At 39.2% G+C, this 16,027-nt stretch overlaps 1 protein-coding gene across 6 annotated transcripts in view; it reads right to left on the reverse strand.

Moving 5' to 3' along the window:
* Window positions 1-2,219: 2,219 nt before the first annotated feature.
* The window catches only part of Dync2h1 (dynein cytoplasmic 2 heavy chain 1), a 249,757-nt gene continuing 235,949 nt past the window's right edge, over window positions 2,220-16,027 (reverse strand). For 5 of the 6 annotated variants that reach the window (XM_006509827.4, XM_030244008.1, XM_030244009.1 and 2 more), the window contains 4 exons: window positions 15,265-15,374; window positions 14,213-14,294; window positions 8,909-9,025; window positions 2,716-3,293 (listed from right to left, as the gene is read on the reverse strand). In XM_006509827.4, the coding sequence (XP_006509890.1) occupies window positions 3,135-3,293; window positions 8,909-9,025; window positions 14,213-14,294; window positions 15,265-15,374 (468 nt within the window). In that variant the 3' untranslated portion in view covers window positions 2,716-3,134. Of the gene's footprint in view, window positions 3,294-8,908; window positions 9,026-14,212; window positions 14,295-15,264; window positions 15,375-16,027 lie in introns of all 6 variants that reach the window. The other variant, NM_029851.3, reaches the window with a different exon arrangement.

Consider the following 16,027-nt stretch of genomic DNA (forward strand, 5'->3'; position numbering starts at 1 on the left):
AGACTAAGGGGCCTCTCTTCCCAATGATGGCTGACTAGGCCATCTTCTGCTACATATACAACTAGAGACACAAGCTCTTGGGGGTACTGGTTAGTTCATATTGTTGTTCCACCTATAGGGTTGCAGACCCCTTTAGCTCCTTGGGTACTTTCTCTAGCTCCTTCATCGGGGGCCCTGTTGAACATTTCTTTAGGTGCATTTCAGGCATTTGCGATTCTTCAGTTTAGTTCTGCACCTCATTTTTTGATTGGGTTGTTTGGTTTTTTGGTGATTAGCTTCTTGAGTTCTTTATATATTTTGTATATTAGCCCTCTGTCAGATGAGAGGTTACTGACATTTTTTCCCAATCTGTAGGTTGCTGATTTGTCTTTTTGACTGTGTCCTTTGCCTTACAGAAGCTTTTCAGTTTCATGAGGTTCCATTTATCAATTCTTGATCTTAGACCATGAGCCATCTCGGGGAATCAAAATCCCTGACCTCAAGCTTTACTACAGAGCAATAGTGATAAAAACTGCATGGTACTAGTACAGAGACAGACACGTTGATCAATGGAATAGAATTTGACTCGAAAATAAAACCACACACTTACTGTCACTTGATCTTTGACAAAGAAGCCAAACATATACAATGGAAAAAAGAAAACACCATCAATAAATGGTCCTGGTTTAACTTGCTGTCTGTATGTAGAAGTATGAAAATAGACCCATATTTGTTACCTTGTATAAAGCTCAAGTCCAAGTGGATCAAGGACTTCAACATAAAACCAGATACACTTAATCTAATAGAAGGGAAAGTGGGAAAGAGCCTTGAATTCATTGGCACAGGGGGAAATTTGCTAAACAGAACTCCAATGGCTCATGGTCGAAGACCAAGAACTGATAACTGGGACCTCATGAAACTGGTTTAATCTCTTAAGGAGTGTAGGGATCATTTGCTTCTGCTGGCTTCTGCCGCTAGAATTGGGTACAAATTCTCGAGTTTGCTTCTTCAGTCATCCCACCACTTCCCTCCACCTTCTCTAATCATCCTTCTGTCCTTACTCTGGCTCCTCGAGACTGCTATGCCCTCTGGACTCCCACTACATGGGAGACTCTCTAGGTATTAAGACACTTGCTCCTCTCCCTCAATTGGAAACAACTTCCCTGATTCTTTGCCTCTTCTCTCTAGGAGCTGTCTTCTAAGTTCCAAAGCTTTCTAAGCCCTTCTGGGCCTCTGCAGCCTTGTCTCTCCTGACTCTCTCCTGGAAGTCTCATGACTTCTCTATGCCCTCCTGGGCCTCTCTCTTACTCTCAGCTCCCACTGAACTTTTAATCCATTGTTATTACAGGATTACTGGCCCCTAGCTATGCAACCCGAGGCCTGCAGCATTCAGTTATACCCAGACAGTGAAGAGTAAGTTTACCTAAAGGAATTTGACATTCCATTCAGCAGGAAGTAGTCTGATGATAATGGTGTCCCTCACCTCTGCATCTAATCACCTGATTGCTTAGCAAGAATAAACAAAGGAGGAGGGAATGTAAGCTCATTGAGGTATGCAAGTGGGCAGGCACCTCCCCAGAGGACTTCTACCTACAGAACACTAACTTCTCTAACAGCTGGACCCAGCCCCCACCCTACAGAGTATAAAGTCCAAGCTCAAGAAATGAAATCCCACCAATCTCTAGCCTGGAAAACCCCTACACCTCCAAGAGACCCTGTATAAACCCTGCCTTCTGCTCAATTTCCTGCTGCTTCTCAGATGATCAAAGGCAGCCATCCTCCTGGATTTTCTCTGCCAACAAATGTCTGTGGTAAGCTTTAACTTTGTGCTTTCCTTGGTTCCTGGCACCTTTCCCTTTAGAGCTGTAACACTTACCAAGCCTGACCTGTTCAAATCACAGTGTGGGCTATGACTATCATCTCTGTCAGAACTAAGTGGATACAAAGAAACACAAAGAAATAACACAAAGAAAATGGGTCATTTTTTTTTTTGACTTTTCCGATTTCCCAGAAATTTCAAAATTACACCCTCATTTAAGCCTTTAGTCATTTCACTGTTCCTTAGAAACAGATGGCAAAGACTCAGATGTATGGGATCCCATTGTTTGCTGTTTGACGCTGCTTTATGTCTTTACTCCTTGCTCTGGTTTCTGGGCTATTATCTCTATTTTTATTATCTCTATTTTTTTTTTGAGTATTAATGTGAGATTCTTAATTCACAGTCTCTTTTTTACCTTTTATTTCAGCTGTTATTTCTCCTCTAAGTATGCAACTTTTCTTTGATGGTAAATGCCAAGTGTGGAGGTGTATCTCAGTCGTAGAGTGCTTGCCTACCTTACACTGGACCCTGTATTTCATGCCTGATACTGGGGGAAGTGCAAAACAAAACAACAAACACCCGATAGCACTGGCCCAAGTGTAGACACACACAGTAGCTAAGAGTGGCTATTGCACATGCCTAACAGCAACACACATCTCAACCCTCAAGAGCTGTCTGCTCCCATGGACGGAGAGCTGGATGTAATCCAGGCTCCTAAGGTGTCACTCAGTGGCAACACCACTGCATTCTTGGATTTCAGGGAGTCTTGCAGAGCTCAAATACAAGTTCCAAAGCACATAGAAAGAAGGTGACTCTAAATCCTATGACAGAATTTATGTTTCATTATCTATATTCTTCCTCTTTACTGGTAGGATATGTATTATATCATTTAATGTACACAAAGAAATGACATCATGTTTAATTGTTAAGGTAATTCATTCATTATACTTTTGTACATGGCTCAATGCTTAATGTGTGTACATATATTTAAAACTGTAGGAGAATACAATAACTTTATATGCAATTATTTGAAACCAAAATATATTTCTTAAATATAGAACTTTAAATTGTAAATATTTAAACTACTGAAGAGTAAACTTCCTCATAAAAATATTTAATACCTACCACCAAATACCCCACTGTAATATGAACTTCTTTAAGGTACACAGTGCTGGTGTTACACATTTATTAAAATAGAAATACAAGGAGACCATCAGCAAGAACAACTAACAGCAGATATATTGAACTAACGTTCCTAATGCAGACTGACTTCATGCTCTGTGTGGAGTGTTGCAGCAATCGTCACTTTGCTAAGTCTTCCTGTATTGCCTGAGACCTACTGATTTTTAAGAAACAGCGCTGCCCCACACTGGATCCACTGGTCCTGGTTACCACCACAGGGAACATCAATGTTGGTCACCACACGCTCCCTCTCAGCACTTGTATAAACAGGCAAAGAGATGCACTCATCAGGGGAATATGGACCATATGAACCCTGTTCAAAAGAAAAGAATAGTCTAAAAATACAGCAACACATTCACACATTCCAATTCTTATGCTGTATTAGATATTAGACATTTCAACTAAAGATTACTATTATAAGCTCCTATATCCCACAGCAGTCCACAAATACCCAATCATGGCTCCTTTAAAAACTTGCCTAAGAACTGGAAAAATGGCTCACTGGCAAGCATGAGGACCTGAGTTCAAGTCCCTAATAATTACATAGAAGCCAGATACATAGTACAGACAACTCTAGTCCCAGTGTTCTTAGGGAGACGAGAGGCTGAGACAGGAGAGCTCACGGGCCACCTAGCTGGTGTGTGCAGTAGAGGTTAACAACAAAGACCCACCTCACAGGTGAAAAAGAACTTGGGTGGCTGTCTTCTGACTTCCACAATGTGCCCAACTGTTTGTGCTCTCCATCTCCTCCTTCCCTCGCTCCCTGTTTGTCTGTCTGTCTGTCTCTCACACATACAGATGTAGACACACACACACACACACACACACACACACACACACACACACACAAACACTCTAAAACTTTCCTTTAGCCCAAAATACTATAATATTTTGAAAATTAAACATATAGTTTTACCTGTAAATTTCTATAAACATAAAAATACATTTCTGAGCAGGAATATGCCTACAAAGAACTTCCATTTTTCATTTATTACTACTGTAAACTTCGATTTAGAAGGGATGGATTGAATCAAGTGCTATAATCTCCCTTTGTGTTTTACACTGTGCATGTCTCTGGTACGCTCCCAGAGCTGCTGCTTTTCAGAGCAAGCTGGAGGACTCAGGCATTTGACATTCTACTTAGCATCTCTCAGGCTCCTGACTTTTGGGAAAGCTGAATGGCCTTGCTCTCAGTCCCTGAGCTTAAATGATCCAGGCCTAGGCAGAGCCAATGATCTGGCCAACACCAAAATGCCTATGGTTCCTTAGGTGTGCTGTGTAACTGCATTAAATATTGATGATCCAGTTCCCTCTTAAATACGTTTATTTTATTAGGCCAAAGAATCAGACTAGCTAGGCTAAGGTATTTGTATAAAATTAAAATTTTATGAAAACTATTAACTATTAACACTGCTCATTAAAAAAATGAGATAAATGAAGACTGCAAATAGTTCATGATAGTGCATAAAAATATTATGCATATAAAATTAAATAATTAAAACCTATATATTGTGACTGCATTATAGTTACAATAAACAGAAACTAGTCTGTTGGCTAATCTCAGTACTAAAGCTCAAGTCTAAAATGTGACACTAGTTTGGCCCAGCTATCGTTCATGCATTCTGTTTTGTGTGAGCAAGCACACTACAGGGCTTTCCTGCTTTTCTAATCTATCTGCTGATGTAATGTAATTTTGGTGCTTTAGGCAAAATGAGTTAAAAGCACACAAGTACTAGCAATAGTGAGTAATATGCCAATGGCAGGGCATCTCAAAGGATACTGCTGTGTCCACTACTTCTTCCCTTCCCTTATTCCTTTGCTACAGAGGATGATGTTGGGACTTGGGATTTTTCAGGAGCCCACTGAAGGCTTCAGAGACGAGAAATAAAGTAACTTCATATTTGAATGGAAAGTTCTAACTACTGCTGGCAGCAGGAACTACAGAACAGAGGCAGGGAGACTGATCAGGAGGGCTTTAAAAAATTCTTTATTGGATATTTTCTTTATTTACATTTCAATTGTTATCCCCTTTCTAGGTCCCTCACTCCCCTGTGCTGAAACCCCCTATCCCATTCTCCCTCCCCTGCTTTTATGAGGGTGTCGACCCACCTATCCACCCACTCCCTACTTTCTGCCATCGAATTCTCCTACAGTGAGGAATCTAGCCTTCACAAGACCAAGTGCCTTTCCTCCCACTGATGCCTCACAAGGCCATCATCTGCTACATATGCAGTTGGAGCCACAGGACACTCTATATGTACTCCAGGTTGGTGGTTTAGTCCCTGAGTGCTCTGGGGTCTGGGGTCTGGTTGGTTGGTATTATTGTTCTTCCTATGGGGTTGCAAACCCCTTCAGAACCATCAGTTCTTTCTCTAACTCCTCCACTGGAAACCCCATGGGGAAGCCTGCACTGAGTCCAATGGTTGGCTGTGAGCATCTGCCTCTGGATGTGTCGCGCTCTGGCAGACCCTCTTAGGAGACAGCTATATCAGACTCCTGTCAGTAAGCACTTCTTGGCATTCACAATAGTGTCTGTGTTTGGTGAGTGTGTATGGAATGGAGCCCTAGTCTCTTGATGGCCTGTCCCTCAGTCTCTGTTCCACACTTTGTTTCCATATTTGATCCCATAAGTATTTTTGTTACCCTAGGAAGGACTGAAGCACCTACACTTTGGTCTTTCTTCTTCTTGAGCTTCATGTGGTTTGTGAATTTTATCTTGGGTATTCTGAGCTTCTGGGCTAATATCCACTTATCAGTGAGTACATACCATGTGTGTTCTTTTGTGATTGGGTTACCTCACTCAGGATGATATTTTCTAGTTCTATCCAGTTGTCTGAGAATTTCATGAATTCATTGTTTTTAATAGCTGAGTAGTATTCAGTAGTGTAAATGTACCACATTTTCTGTATCCATTCTTCTGAGGTGGGATATCTGGGTTCTTTCCAGCTTCTGGCTATTATATATAAGGCTGCTATGAACACAGTGGAACATGTGTCCTTGTTATATGTTAGAGTATCTTTTGGGTATATGCACAGGAGCGATATAATTGGGTCCTCGGGTAATACTATGCCCAATTTTCTGAAGAACCACCAGACGGATTCCCAAAGTGGTTGTACCAACTTGCAATCCCACCAAAAATGGAGGAGTTTTCCCCTTTCTCTACATACTTGCCAGCATCTGCTGTCACATGAGTTTTCGATCTTAGCCATTCTGACTGGTGTGAGGTGGAATCTCAGGGTTGTTTTCTCTGATGACTAAGGATATTAAACATTTCTTTAGGTGCTTCTCAGACATTTGGTATTCCTCAGTTGAGCATTGTTTAGCTCTGTACCCCATTTGTTTAATATGGTTATTTGATTCTCTGGAGTCTAACTGCTTTAGTTCTTTGTATATATTGGATATTAGCCCTCTACTAGATATAGGATTGATAAAGATCTTTTTTCCAATCTGTTGGTTGCCATTTTGGCCTATTGGTAGTGTCTTTTGCCTTAAAGAAGCTTTGAAATTTTATGAGGTCCCACTTGCTGATTCTTGATATCAGAGCGTAAGCCATTGGTGTTCTGTTCAGGAACTTTCCCCCTGTTCCTATGTGTTTGAGGCTCTTCTCCACTTTCTCTTCTATTACTTTCAGTGTATCTGGTTTTATGTGGAGGTCCTTGATCCACTTCGACTTGAGCTATGTACAAGGAGATAAGAATGGATAGATTTGCATTCTTGTACACGCTGACTTCCAGTTGAAAAAGCACCATTCGTTGAAAATGCTTTTTCCCACTGGATGGTTTTAGCTCCTTTGTCAAAGATTAAGTGACCATAGATGTGTGGGTTCATTTCTGGATCTTCAATTCTATTCCATTGATCTTCCAGCCTGTCTCTGAACAAATACAATGCAGTTTTTATCACTATTGTTCTGTAATACAGCTTGAGGTCAAGGATGGCGATTCACCCCCGAAGTTCTTTTATCGTTGAGAATAATTTTTGCTATCCTGGGTATTTTGTTATTCCAAATGAATTTGAGAATTGCTCTTTCTAACTCTACGAGGAATTGAGTTAAAATTTTGATGGGGATTGCATTGAATTACTTTCAGCAAGACCACTTTCAGGAAGATAGTCATTTTTAGTATATTAATCCTGCCAATCCATGAGCATAGATCTTTCCATCTTCTGAGATTTTCTTTGATTTCTTTCTTCAGAGACTAGAAGTTCTTATACAGATCTTTCACTTGCTGGGTTAGAGTCACACCAAGATATATTATATTATTTGTGACTATTGTAAAGGGTGTCATTTCCCTAATTTCTTTTTCAGTCTGTTTATCCTTTGTGTATAGAAAGGCTACTGATTTGTTTGAGTTAATTTTATATCCAGCTACTTTGCTGATTTTTTTTTTCAGGTTTAGGAGTTCTATGGTGGAATTTTGGGGGTGACTTAAATATTCTAACATATCATCTGCAAATAGTGATATTTTGATTTCTTCCTTTCCAATTCGCATCCCTTTGACATCTTTTTGTTGTCTAGATGCTCTAGCTAGAATTTCAAGTACTATATTGAGTAGATAGGGAGGGAGAGGGCAGCTTTTTCTAGTCCCTAATTTTAATGGGATTGCTTCAAGTTTCTCTCCATTTACTTTGCTGTTAGTTTGGTTTGCTGTATATTGTTTTGACTATATTTAGGTATGGGTCTTGAATTCCTGATCTGTCCAAGACTTTTAACATGAAGGGATGTTGAATTTAGTCAAATGCCTTTTCAGCATCTAATAAAATGATTATGTGTTTTTTTTTTCCTTTTGAGTTTGTTTATGTAGTGGATTACATTGATGGGAGTTGATATATTCAACCATGCCTGAATTCCTAGGATGAAGCTTACTTGATAGTGGTAAATGATCATTTTGATGTGTTCCTGGATTTGTTTTGTGGAAATTTATTGAGTATTTTTGCATCAGTGTTCATAAGGAAAATGGGTCTGAAGTTTTCTTTCTTTGTTGGGTCTTTGTGTGGTTTCATTAGCGAATTGGGTAGTGTTCCTTCATAGGACTGCGTTCATTGTGTCACATAAGTTTGGGTATGTTGTGGCATCATTTTCCTGAAACTCTAAAAAGTCTTTAATTACTTTCTTTATTTCTTCCTTGACCAAGTTATCATTGAGTAGAGTATTGTCCAGCTTCCATGTGTATGTGGGCTTTCTATTATTTATGTTATTATTGAAGATCAGCCTTAGTCCATGGTGATCTGATAGGGTGCATGGGACTATTACAATATTTTTGTATCTTCTGAGGCTCTTTTGGTGACCGATTATATGGTCAATGTTGGAGAAGGTACCATTAAGTGCTGAGAAGAAGGAATATCCTTTTGTTTTAGGATGAAATGTTATATAGATATCTGTTAAATCCATTGGTTTCATAACTTCTGTTAGTTTCACTGTGTCTCTGTTTACTTTCTGCTTCTTCAAGCATCACTGACAATTGGCAGCCAACATGCTCATTTCATGCTCAATACCTGGGTCCTTTCAGAGCCCCTGACTGACTATGCAAAGGCATTGACCTGTATGTCTAAGAGGTGTGCACAGGAAGGCTCATGGCACAGTGTCACCCAGTTCTTAAGCTCAAAGGTTGGCTCTAATCATATACACACACATATTATATATATTACATATATATATGTATGTGTGTGTGTATATATATATATATATATATATATATATATATGTAATACACACACACACACACACACATTTATTTTTAAGAAAACTGTTCCCAAAACAAAATGGCTTAATAAATCTTTACCTCTTCAAAAATAAAATGCTTTGACTACAAATTTGCTAAAGTGCAGGTAAAATGGGAAAGCAAACTAAAACCACACAAGCCATGATATCCTGCATAAAAGTAAACTCTAAGAGTGAACCAATGAGATTAGAAACTGTATTCAAAGGCTTACTTGTGGAGTCCAGCCCATGTAGCAAGGAAGAACTGACGATACGCTAGGAGAATCATGCTGGTTCTCTGAAAGGCGATTGCCATCAAAACTGCACCCTTCCAGTAACAGGCCACTGATCTGCACACAAAGGATGAGAATGTTACAATATAAACTAAATTCTGAAGCACCAGGCATACAATGTTGGAGGTTAGGATCAAAGGCTCAGGGCCCCAAATGCTCTGAAAACAGATTAGGGCCTTTTATTTGGAGAACATACAAAATATGAACATGTTCATTGTGAACTTTCTTTAGATAGTGCTTACATTTTTTTTAAGCTATCATTCTATGAAAAATTTACAAATGCCAGGTTAACTGGAAATATAAAAACAAAACACAAATTAACTCTTGCAGAATGTGGGAGAGAGAAGCCTAATCAGAGAATGACCATGTGGTTCCTATATATCTTCTAACATTTTTTATTTTATTAATGAGTTATAGCACAGTTTCTTCCTCTTTAAAACATGGGAAGAATACCTATATGAAATGACTACTGTGAAGATTATTATAAACCAAGGAATAGAGTGTTAACAATAAAATCTCCCCTTTTAAGAACAGCTATTAAAAACAATGAATTTATGAAATTCATGGGCAAATGGATGTATCTAGAGGATACCATCCTGAGTGAGGTAACCCAATCACAAAAGAACAGACATGATATGCACTCACTGATAAGTGTATATTAGCCAAGAAACCAAGAATACCCAAGATACAACTTCCAAAACACAAGAAAATCAAGAAGGAAGACCAACTCGTGGATACTTCATTCCTCCCTAGAATAGTGAATAAAATATCCATGGAAGGAGTTGCAGAGACAAAGTTTTGAGCTAAGACGAAAGGATGTACCATCCAGAGACTGCCCCACCAGGGGATCCATCACATAATCAGGCACCAAACGCAGACACTATTGCATATGCCAGCAAGATTTTATGAAAGGACCCTGATATAGCTGTCTCGTGTGAGGCTATGCCAGTGCCTGGCAAATACAGAAGTGGATGCTTACAGTCATCTATAGGATGGAACACAGGGCCCCCAATGGAGGAGCTAGAGAAAGTACCCAAGAGCTGAAGGGGTCTGCAAACTATAGGTGGAACAACAATATGAACTAATCAGTACCCCCCCAGAACTCATGTCTCTAGCTGCATATGTAGCAGAAGATGGCCTAGTTGGCCATCATTGGGAAGAGAGGCCCCTTGGTCTAGCAAACTTTATATGTCCCAGTACAGGGGAAAGCCAGGGCCAAGAAGTGGGAGTGAGTGGGTAGAGGAGCAGGGCGGGGGGAGGGGAGGGAGGGTATAGGAGACTTTTGGGATAGCATTTGAAATGTAAATGAAGAAAATATCTAATAAAAATAAAAAATAAAATTAAAACTTTAAACTGTAATATAGTATATTTTAAACCACAAATATAGTCCATAGGAAACTGGGAATATTTCTGATCCCTTTATATGTACCATTTCAGAACATCACATGTTTTTTTTTGTATGACTTAATTTATCCAAATATCTAAAACTTAACAAAGTGTGCAAAGACAAAGAAGCTGGACAAATACTACTGAAAACCTGAACAGACCTTAGGAATTTATAAAACTTATTTACTATGTATACCTTGTTCATTAAACATGTATTGGTACTTATCTAATTTTTTTAGAAACGTGGTGTTAAACAGATGGGTGTAAATCATTAAGTCAGCATTTATCAACCTTAGTAGACCTTTATAACTTTAAATTTTTATCATCATACAAGAATTCATACTAATTCAAAGTATTTTGGAGAACTGCTCTGGTCTCCTTAGTCCATAAAGGAGATAAAATGATAAACAAAGGTCTCCTTAGGACAAAGAAGTTTTATAATTGCTGCTTAATGCCTCATGGTCATCTTCAGATGGTGAAGTCACATGGTATATACTCATTAACTTTAGTAAAGAAAACTGCCAGTCACAGGGTTATTATGTATCTATTTCATTACATAAGAATTTAATCCAAGTTATACGTACAATACATTCTAAACAAGAGCAGAATCAATATACAAATTAAGATTACCCATGTAAAGATTTTTAATTATACGCCTTTAAAGTTTAAAGCCAAATTTTGTTACAAGTTTTATAGATTCTTTAAACACACCCAATGAACTTGCAAACCCTGAGATGAAGAATATTTACACAACAGTCTTAAAGGATTTCATGAGAGCAGAGCACAGAGGAATAGTAGAGACGAAAGATGTTTAAGAGTGGGAAGCAGAGGAGAAGGAGAGCAGAGCAAGTTTAGGTATAAGAGATTTGGGGATTTTTTTTTTTTTTTTTCTGTAGCAGCAGCTGATACCATTTGTGAGAATTTGGAAACCAACTGCACCAATTTTGGGCCATTGATATTGGAATAAATCCGAGTCCATGGAGGAAGAGAGAAAGGGTTTCTACAACTTCCAAGAGGGAGCTGAGAGCAGAAGCTGTGAGACTGTAGACAGGAGCTGAGAGAGGACAAGGCCACAAAGTATTAGAGAAGCCAGAAAGCCAGGAGCTGCAGGCCTGCAGACTATAGAGAAGAGGAGAAAGGGAGAGAGTATCTTTAGTGCAGATTCCCAGATGTGAGTGACATGCCAGAGCCTACTGTTAAATGTTCACGACATAGGGATGCAGACCATTGACCATCTGTGACCCCTAGCACCCACCAATGAAATTTTAGACTACCTAATCCTTCTAGAGAGTTCACCCAGCCCCCCCATAAGAACACCTGCATGACTTTTTCTGGGTTTTTTCTGGTGAAATTTCAAAGAATGGTTGACCCCCACATGCTGGATGTTTCTGCAGAATTAGGAGCCTGATATAGCTGTCTTCTGAGAGGCCCTGACAGAGCTTTACAAATACAGAGGCAGATGCTTGCAGCAAACCATTGGACTGAGCACAAGGTCCCCAATGGAGGAGTTAGAGCAAGGACTGAAGGGGTTGCCACCCCATAGGAAGAACAATATCAACCAACTAGACTCCCCAGAGCTCCCAGGGACTAAGCCATCAACAAAGGAGTACACATGGCTCCAGCTGCATATGTAGCAGAGGATGGCCTTGTCATCAATGGGAGGAGAGGTCCTTGGTCCTAGGAAGGCTCCATAGATGCCCCAGTGTAGGGGAATTGAGGGCAGGGAGGTGGGAGTGGGTGGTTGCATGGAGGAACGCCCTCATAGAAGCAGGCAGGATGGGATAGGGGGTTTCTGGGAGGGTGGGGAAACCTAGAAAGGGGATAACATTTGAAATGTAAATAAAGAAAATATCCAATAAAAAAGAAAAAAAATAAGCTGCAAAACACAGGGAGGGAGAGAGAGAGAGAGAGAGAGAGAGAGAGAGAGAGAGAGAGAGAGAGAGAGAGAGAGAGATGTTTAGAGTGAGTGAGTCCTGGGTTCAATCCACAGCACCAAAGCCAAAATAAAAGAAGGAAAGGTGATGGGAAGGAGGAGGAGGAGGAGGGAGAAAATGAGCAGGGATAGGCTATATAGAAATATTTCTATATGAATGGAATTAAGTTTGTATTACACTGAAGTAGATATAAGTTGTATAATATACAGCTTAAGGATATAAAAGGTCAATGAAAAAATTAGTTTCAAGTGAAGGATATCCTTCATATCCTTTGCTGCTGCAGTTCTACATCATTAGGGGGAAAAAACCCAAAATGCAAAAATAAAAACAAAACAAAACAAGAAAACCCTTGTCTTAAACTTTATACCTGAAAGTCAAATGCATCCCACTTTAACTGTAAAACTATAAAAATAAGAAACTGTCAGGAAAAACATGGAGGGCGTTGTCGGAGCTGGAGCTTTATTAGCTCTCCATGAAAAACTGCACTGCTAAACAAGCAAAGAACCGAGAGAGAGAGCACACGAGGGAGAGAGAAAGAGGAGTGTTCTCTTAAAGCTTTTAGTATTTTTTCTCTTTGGAAATCCTAGTAAACATTCTTCTATATTTTTATTTCTAGAACTCAAACTTTGTCTTCAGAATCAATTTCATCAGCATATCCAACCTGGGTCAGAGGATGCAGTCCAACAGCAAATCATAAACTTACTTCATACATACATACATACATACATGTATGTGTGTGTATATATATATATGTGTGTGTGTGTGTGTGTGTGTGTGTGTGTGTGTATGCTAAGTAAATGTGTGTGTGTAAACACAGTTCTACTCTTTGAGAAGTTCTTAGATACAGTTTGTAGGTGACAATGTTGTGTACTTGTTTCTCTGCATAAATGGGACTGTGTTGGACATGGGATATTATTTACTACCTTCCACCAGTCTTTCTGTATGAGATGGTAGCCTACCATCTCAGTTGCCACTGCCTAGTAAGGATGATACTAAAGCTGCTGCCATCAGGAGTTGACTTATTCTCCAGTGCCTGAACTTAGGCTCAGCTTGTTACTTGCTTTGGCCTGTTATTGGTAATAAGACTTTTAACAATGCTATACCGATACCATGTAGTAAAGAACGTCTTCAGCAGCATGAGATGTTACACAGAGGAGGACTGGAGTGATTTAGGGCACAGCCAGCAGTCACTGGGGATAGTGAATGTAGTGGTTTGAATGAGTTTGGCTCTATAGACTCATGTGTTTGAATGCTTGGCTCTTGGGGAGTGGCACTAATAGGAGGTGTGGTCTTGTTAGAGGAAATCGGTCACTGTGGGGGTGGTCTTTGAGGTTTCCTAGTGCTCAAGTTCCACTCAGTGTGGAACCAGACCCTCCTCCTGGCTATCTGAGGAAGGCAGTCTCTTCTTTGCTACCTTTGAATCAAGATGTAGAACTCTCAGTGCATTCTCCAGTACCATGTCTACCTGGACATTGTCATGCTTCCTGCTATGATGATAATGGACTAAACCTCTGAAACTATAAGACAGCCCCAACTAAATTTGTAAGAATTGCCTTGCTTTGGTCACGGTGTCTCTTCCCATCAATGAAACCCTAATTACAACAAGAGAATGAGGTCAACACTGACCTGTGAACGGATCTGACCTAGGTAGAGGAACTCTTGAATACTTCCATTATGTATGTGGTCACAATTTAAAAGTACATTTAAAATTAGTACATACTAGATTTAGTTTTTTCAAAATATTCTTAAAGTTTTATATTAGATCACATGCATCTTATTGTAAGGTCTTTCATGTTAATCTTTCATAATTAGCTTTATGGTTGAGCTCTGTTGTTCTTACATTATAAGCATAAGTGGCTATGAGATAGAAATGGTCATTTCACCTCAGTGATATATTTTAAATTTAAATACCCCAAATTAGTACCTTAATTTGCAGCTTTGCTTCTTGAAGTCGGCCTTTCCAGGATGCTACAAATTTAAGACTATCCACAGAGCAGCCTGTTGCCCTATAAAAGCAAGCAGCAAATGTCATGATAAATAACTCTCTGTTGCACACATACAGGTCTAACAATAGAATATGTGCTCAGTGGGCATAAAGCCCAGGTGGCAATCTAGAGATTGCCAGATCCAACCCCATTAAAGAATGTTCTTAAGAAGTAAACTAGCAATATATATATATATACATATTTTCAATGACTTATTTTAAATACAAATATTTACAATGTACAAATATAAGCTACCAATTTAAGTATAATACCTAAGGTTTTTAACATTAGTTGCTTAAATGTCAGTCTTCCTTTGAGATTACGAGATTCATAGGTGGAGAGCCTTTGATAGTTTACACCCTACATTTTGATCGCAGCCATCAAATTTTAGCATATAAAAGATATTCAGGAAGTTTCTATTGAACGAACAAAAAATGTTCCGAGGAAAGATCAAATATTTTAGAAATCCTTATGTTCTGCCTTGTTTACAAACAGTGTCTATATAAATGCAGTAACCTGAACTTGGCACAAAGACCAGCTTGACCACAAATATCAGCTCTGTTCACCAAAAGATTTATCCAGAGCAGCCTCCTAGAAGATTGTGTAAAATATTTTCAGGTAGTTTATTTAAGTTGGTAATCTTCAGCCACCTGTGGTTTTCGAACACTGTGAGCTTGACGAATGTGCCTAAGAAAGCAAATCCTTTAGTCTACAGAGATTATGTTTAAATAGACCAGTGGCTACTATTTTGGATAGTGCAAATCTGGATTAAAAAATTGACCAAACTTAGGAATGAATTTTTTTCAAATTTTAATAAAGCAATGATATCAAAAGTAAAAGTTGACTGTTGTTAAAGGCTAGCTGTTAGGGGGAATAATAAACCTATATAGGCTTAAAAATAAATTTGATCTTGACAATCAAGACAATATGATTAGAGGTGAATAAACAGAACATAATTACCCAGAGGAGAAAAAGTATTCATTCTGACTACCTTGCAGTTTCCTGGCGAAGAGCATTAAGGAATGTGTCCGGATGGAAGAGCTCAGATAGGTCAAGTGTATCAGCGAGAAGAACTTGCTTTTCAGCTTTCTCTACCCAATTCTAGAGGAAGAAGGGAAAGCAAAAACACAGATGTACAGTTACATACAAGCCATTCTCAACCAGACTGCTATATAGTCATTTTCCAATTGCTTTGAAATAGTGTCCAGATAAAAGTAAGACTTTCACTCTGCCTTGCAAAAGCTTGATGTAGTAATCTACCCACCATAAGTAAGCCTCCTTGTATCTTTTCACTGTACAAATCTGTTCAAAATAAAGCTTCAAATGGAATAGTTCAGGATGTGTGCGGCAGTTGGAGTTGGTCCCTCAGCAGCAAATAGTGATGTGTGCTCATGAAAACTGGATGCACAATTGCAAACCCTGAGTCCTGAGGACCCTCTCCTCTCAGCAACACACTGTACAATGGCCAAGAAGAAATGAATCTCTCCAAAAGGTTGTAAAGCAGTTTCTTCACCCGTGCTACTGTACAGGTCAGTTCTGCTGCAGTCACACATGTCAACATACAGTATGTTTGATAAAAACTCAAAAATTGTCACTTGGAACAGATGCATCAACAGTCTTGTACAATAGCAACTGCACGCTTACATTGTCTGTGCACCACCACATGCAAGTGAGACCTGCCCTTTAAGACACAATTACATTAAAGATCTGCACTTTTACACTGCAGCTGTTAAAGCCAAGAAACAAACCCAGGC

Source organism: Mus musculus, chromosome 9, assembly GCF_000001635.26.
Source record: "Mus musculus strain C57BL/6J chromosome 9, GRCm38.p6 C57BL/6J".
Classification (NCBI taxonomy): Eukaryota; Metazoa; Chordata; class Mammalia; order Rodentia; family Muridae; genus Mus; species Mus musculus.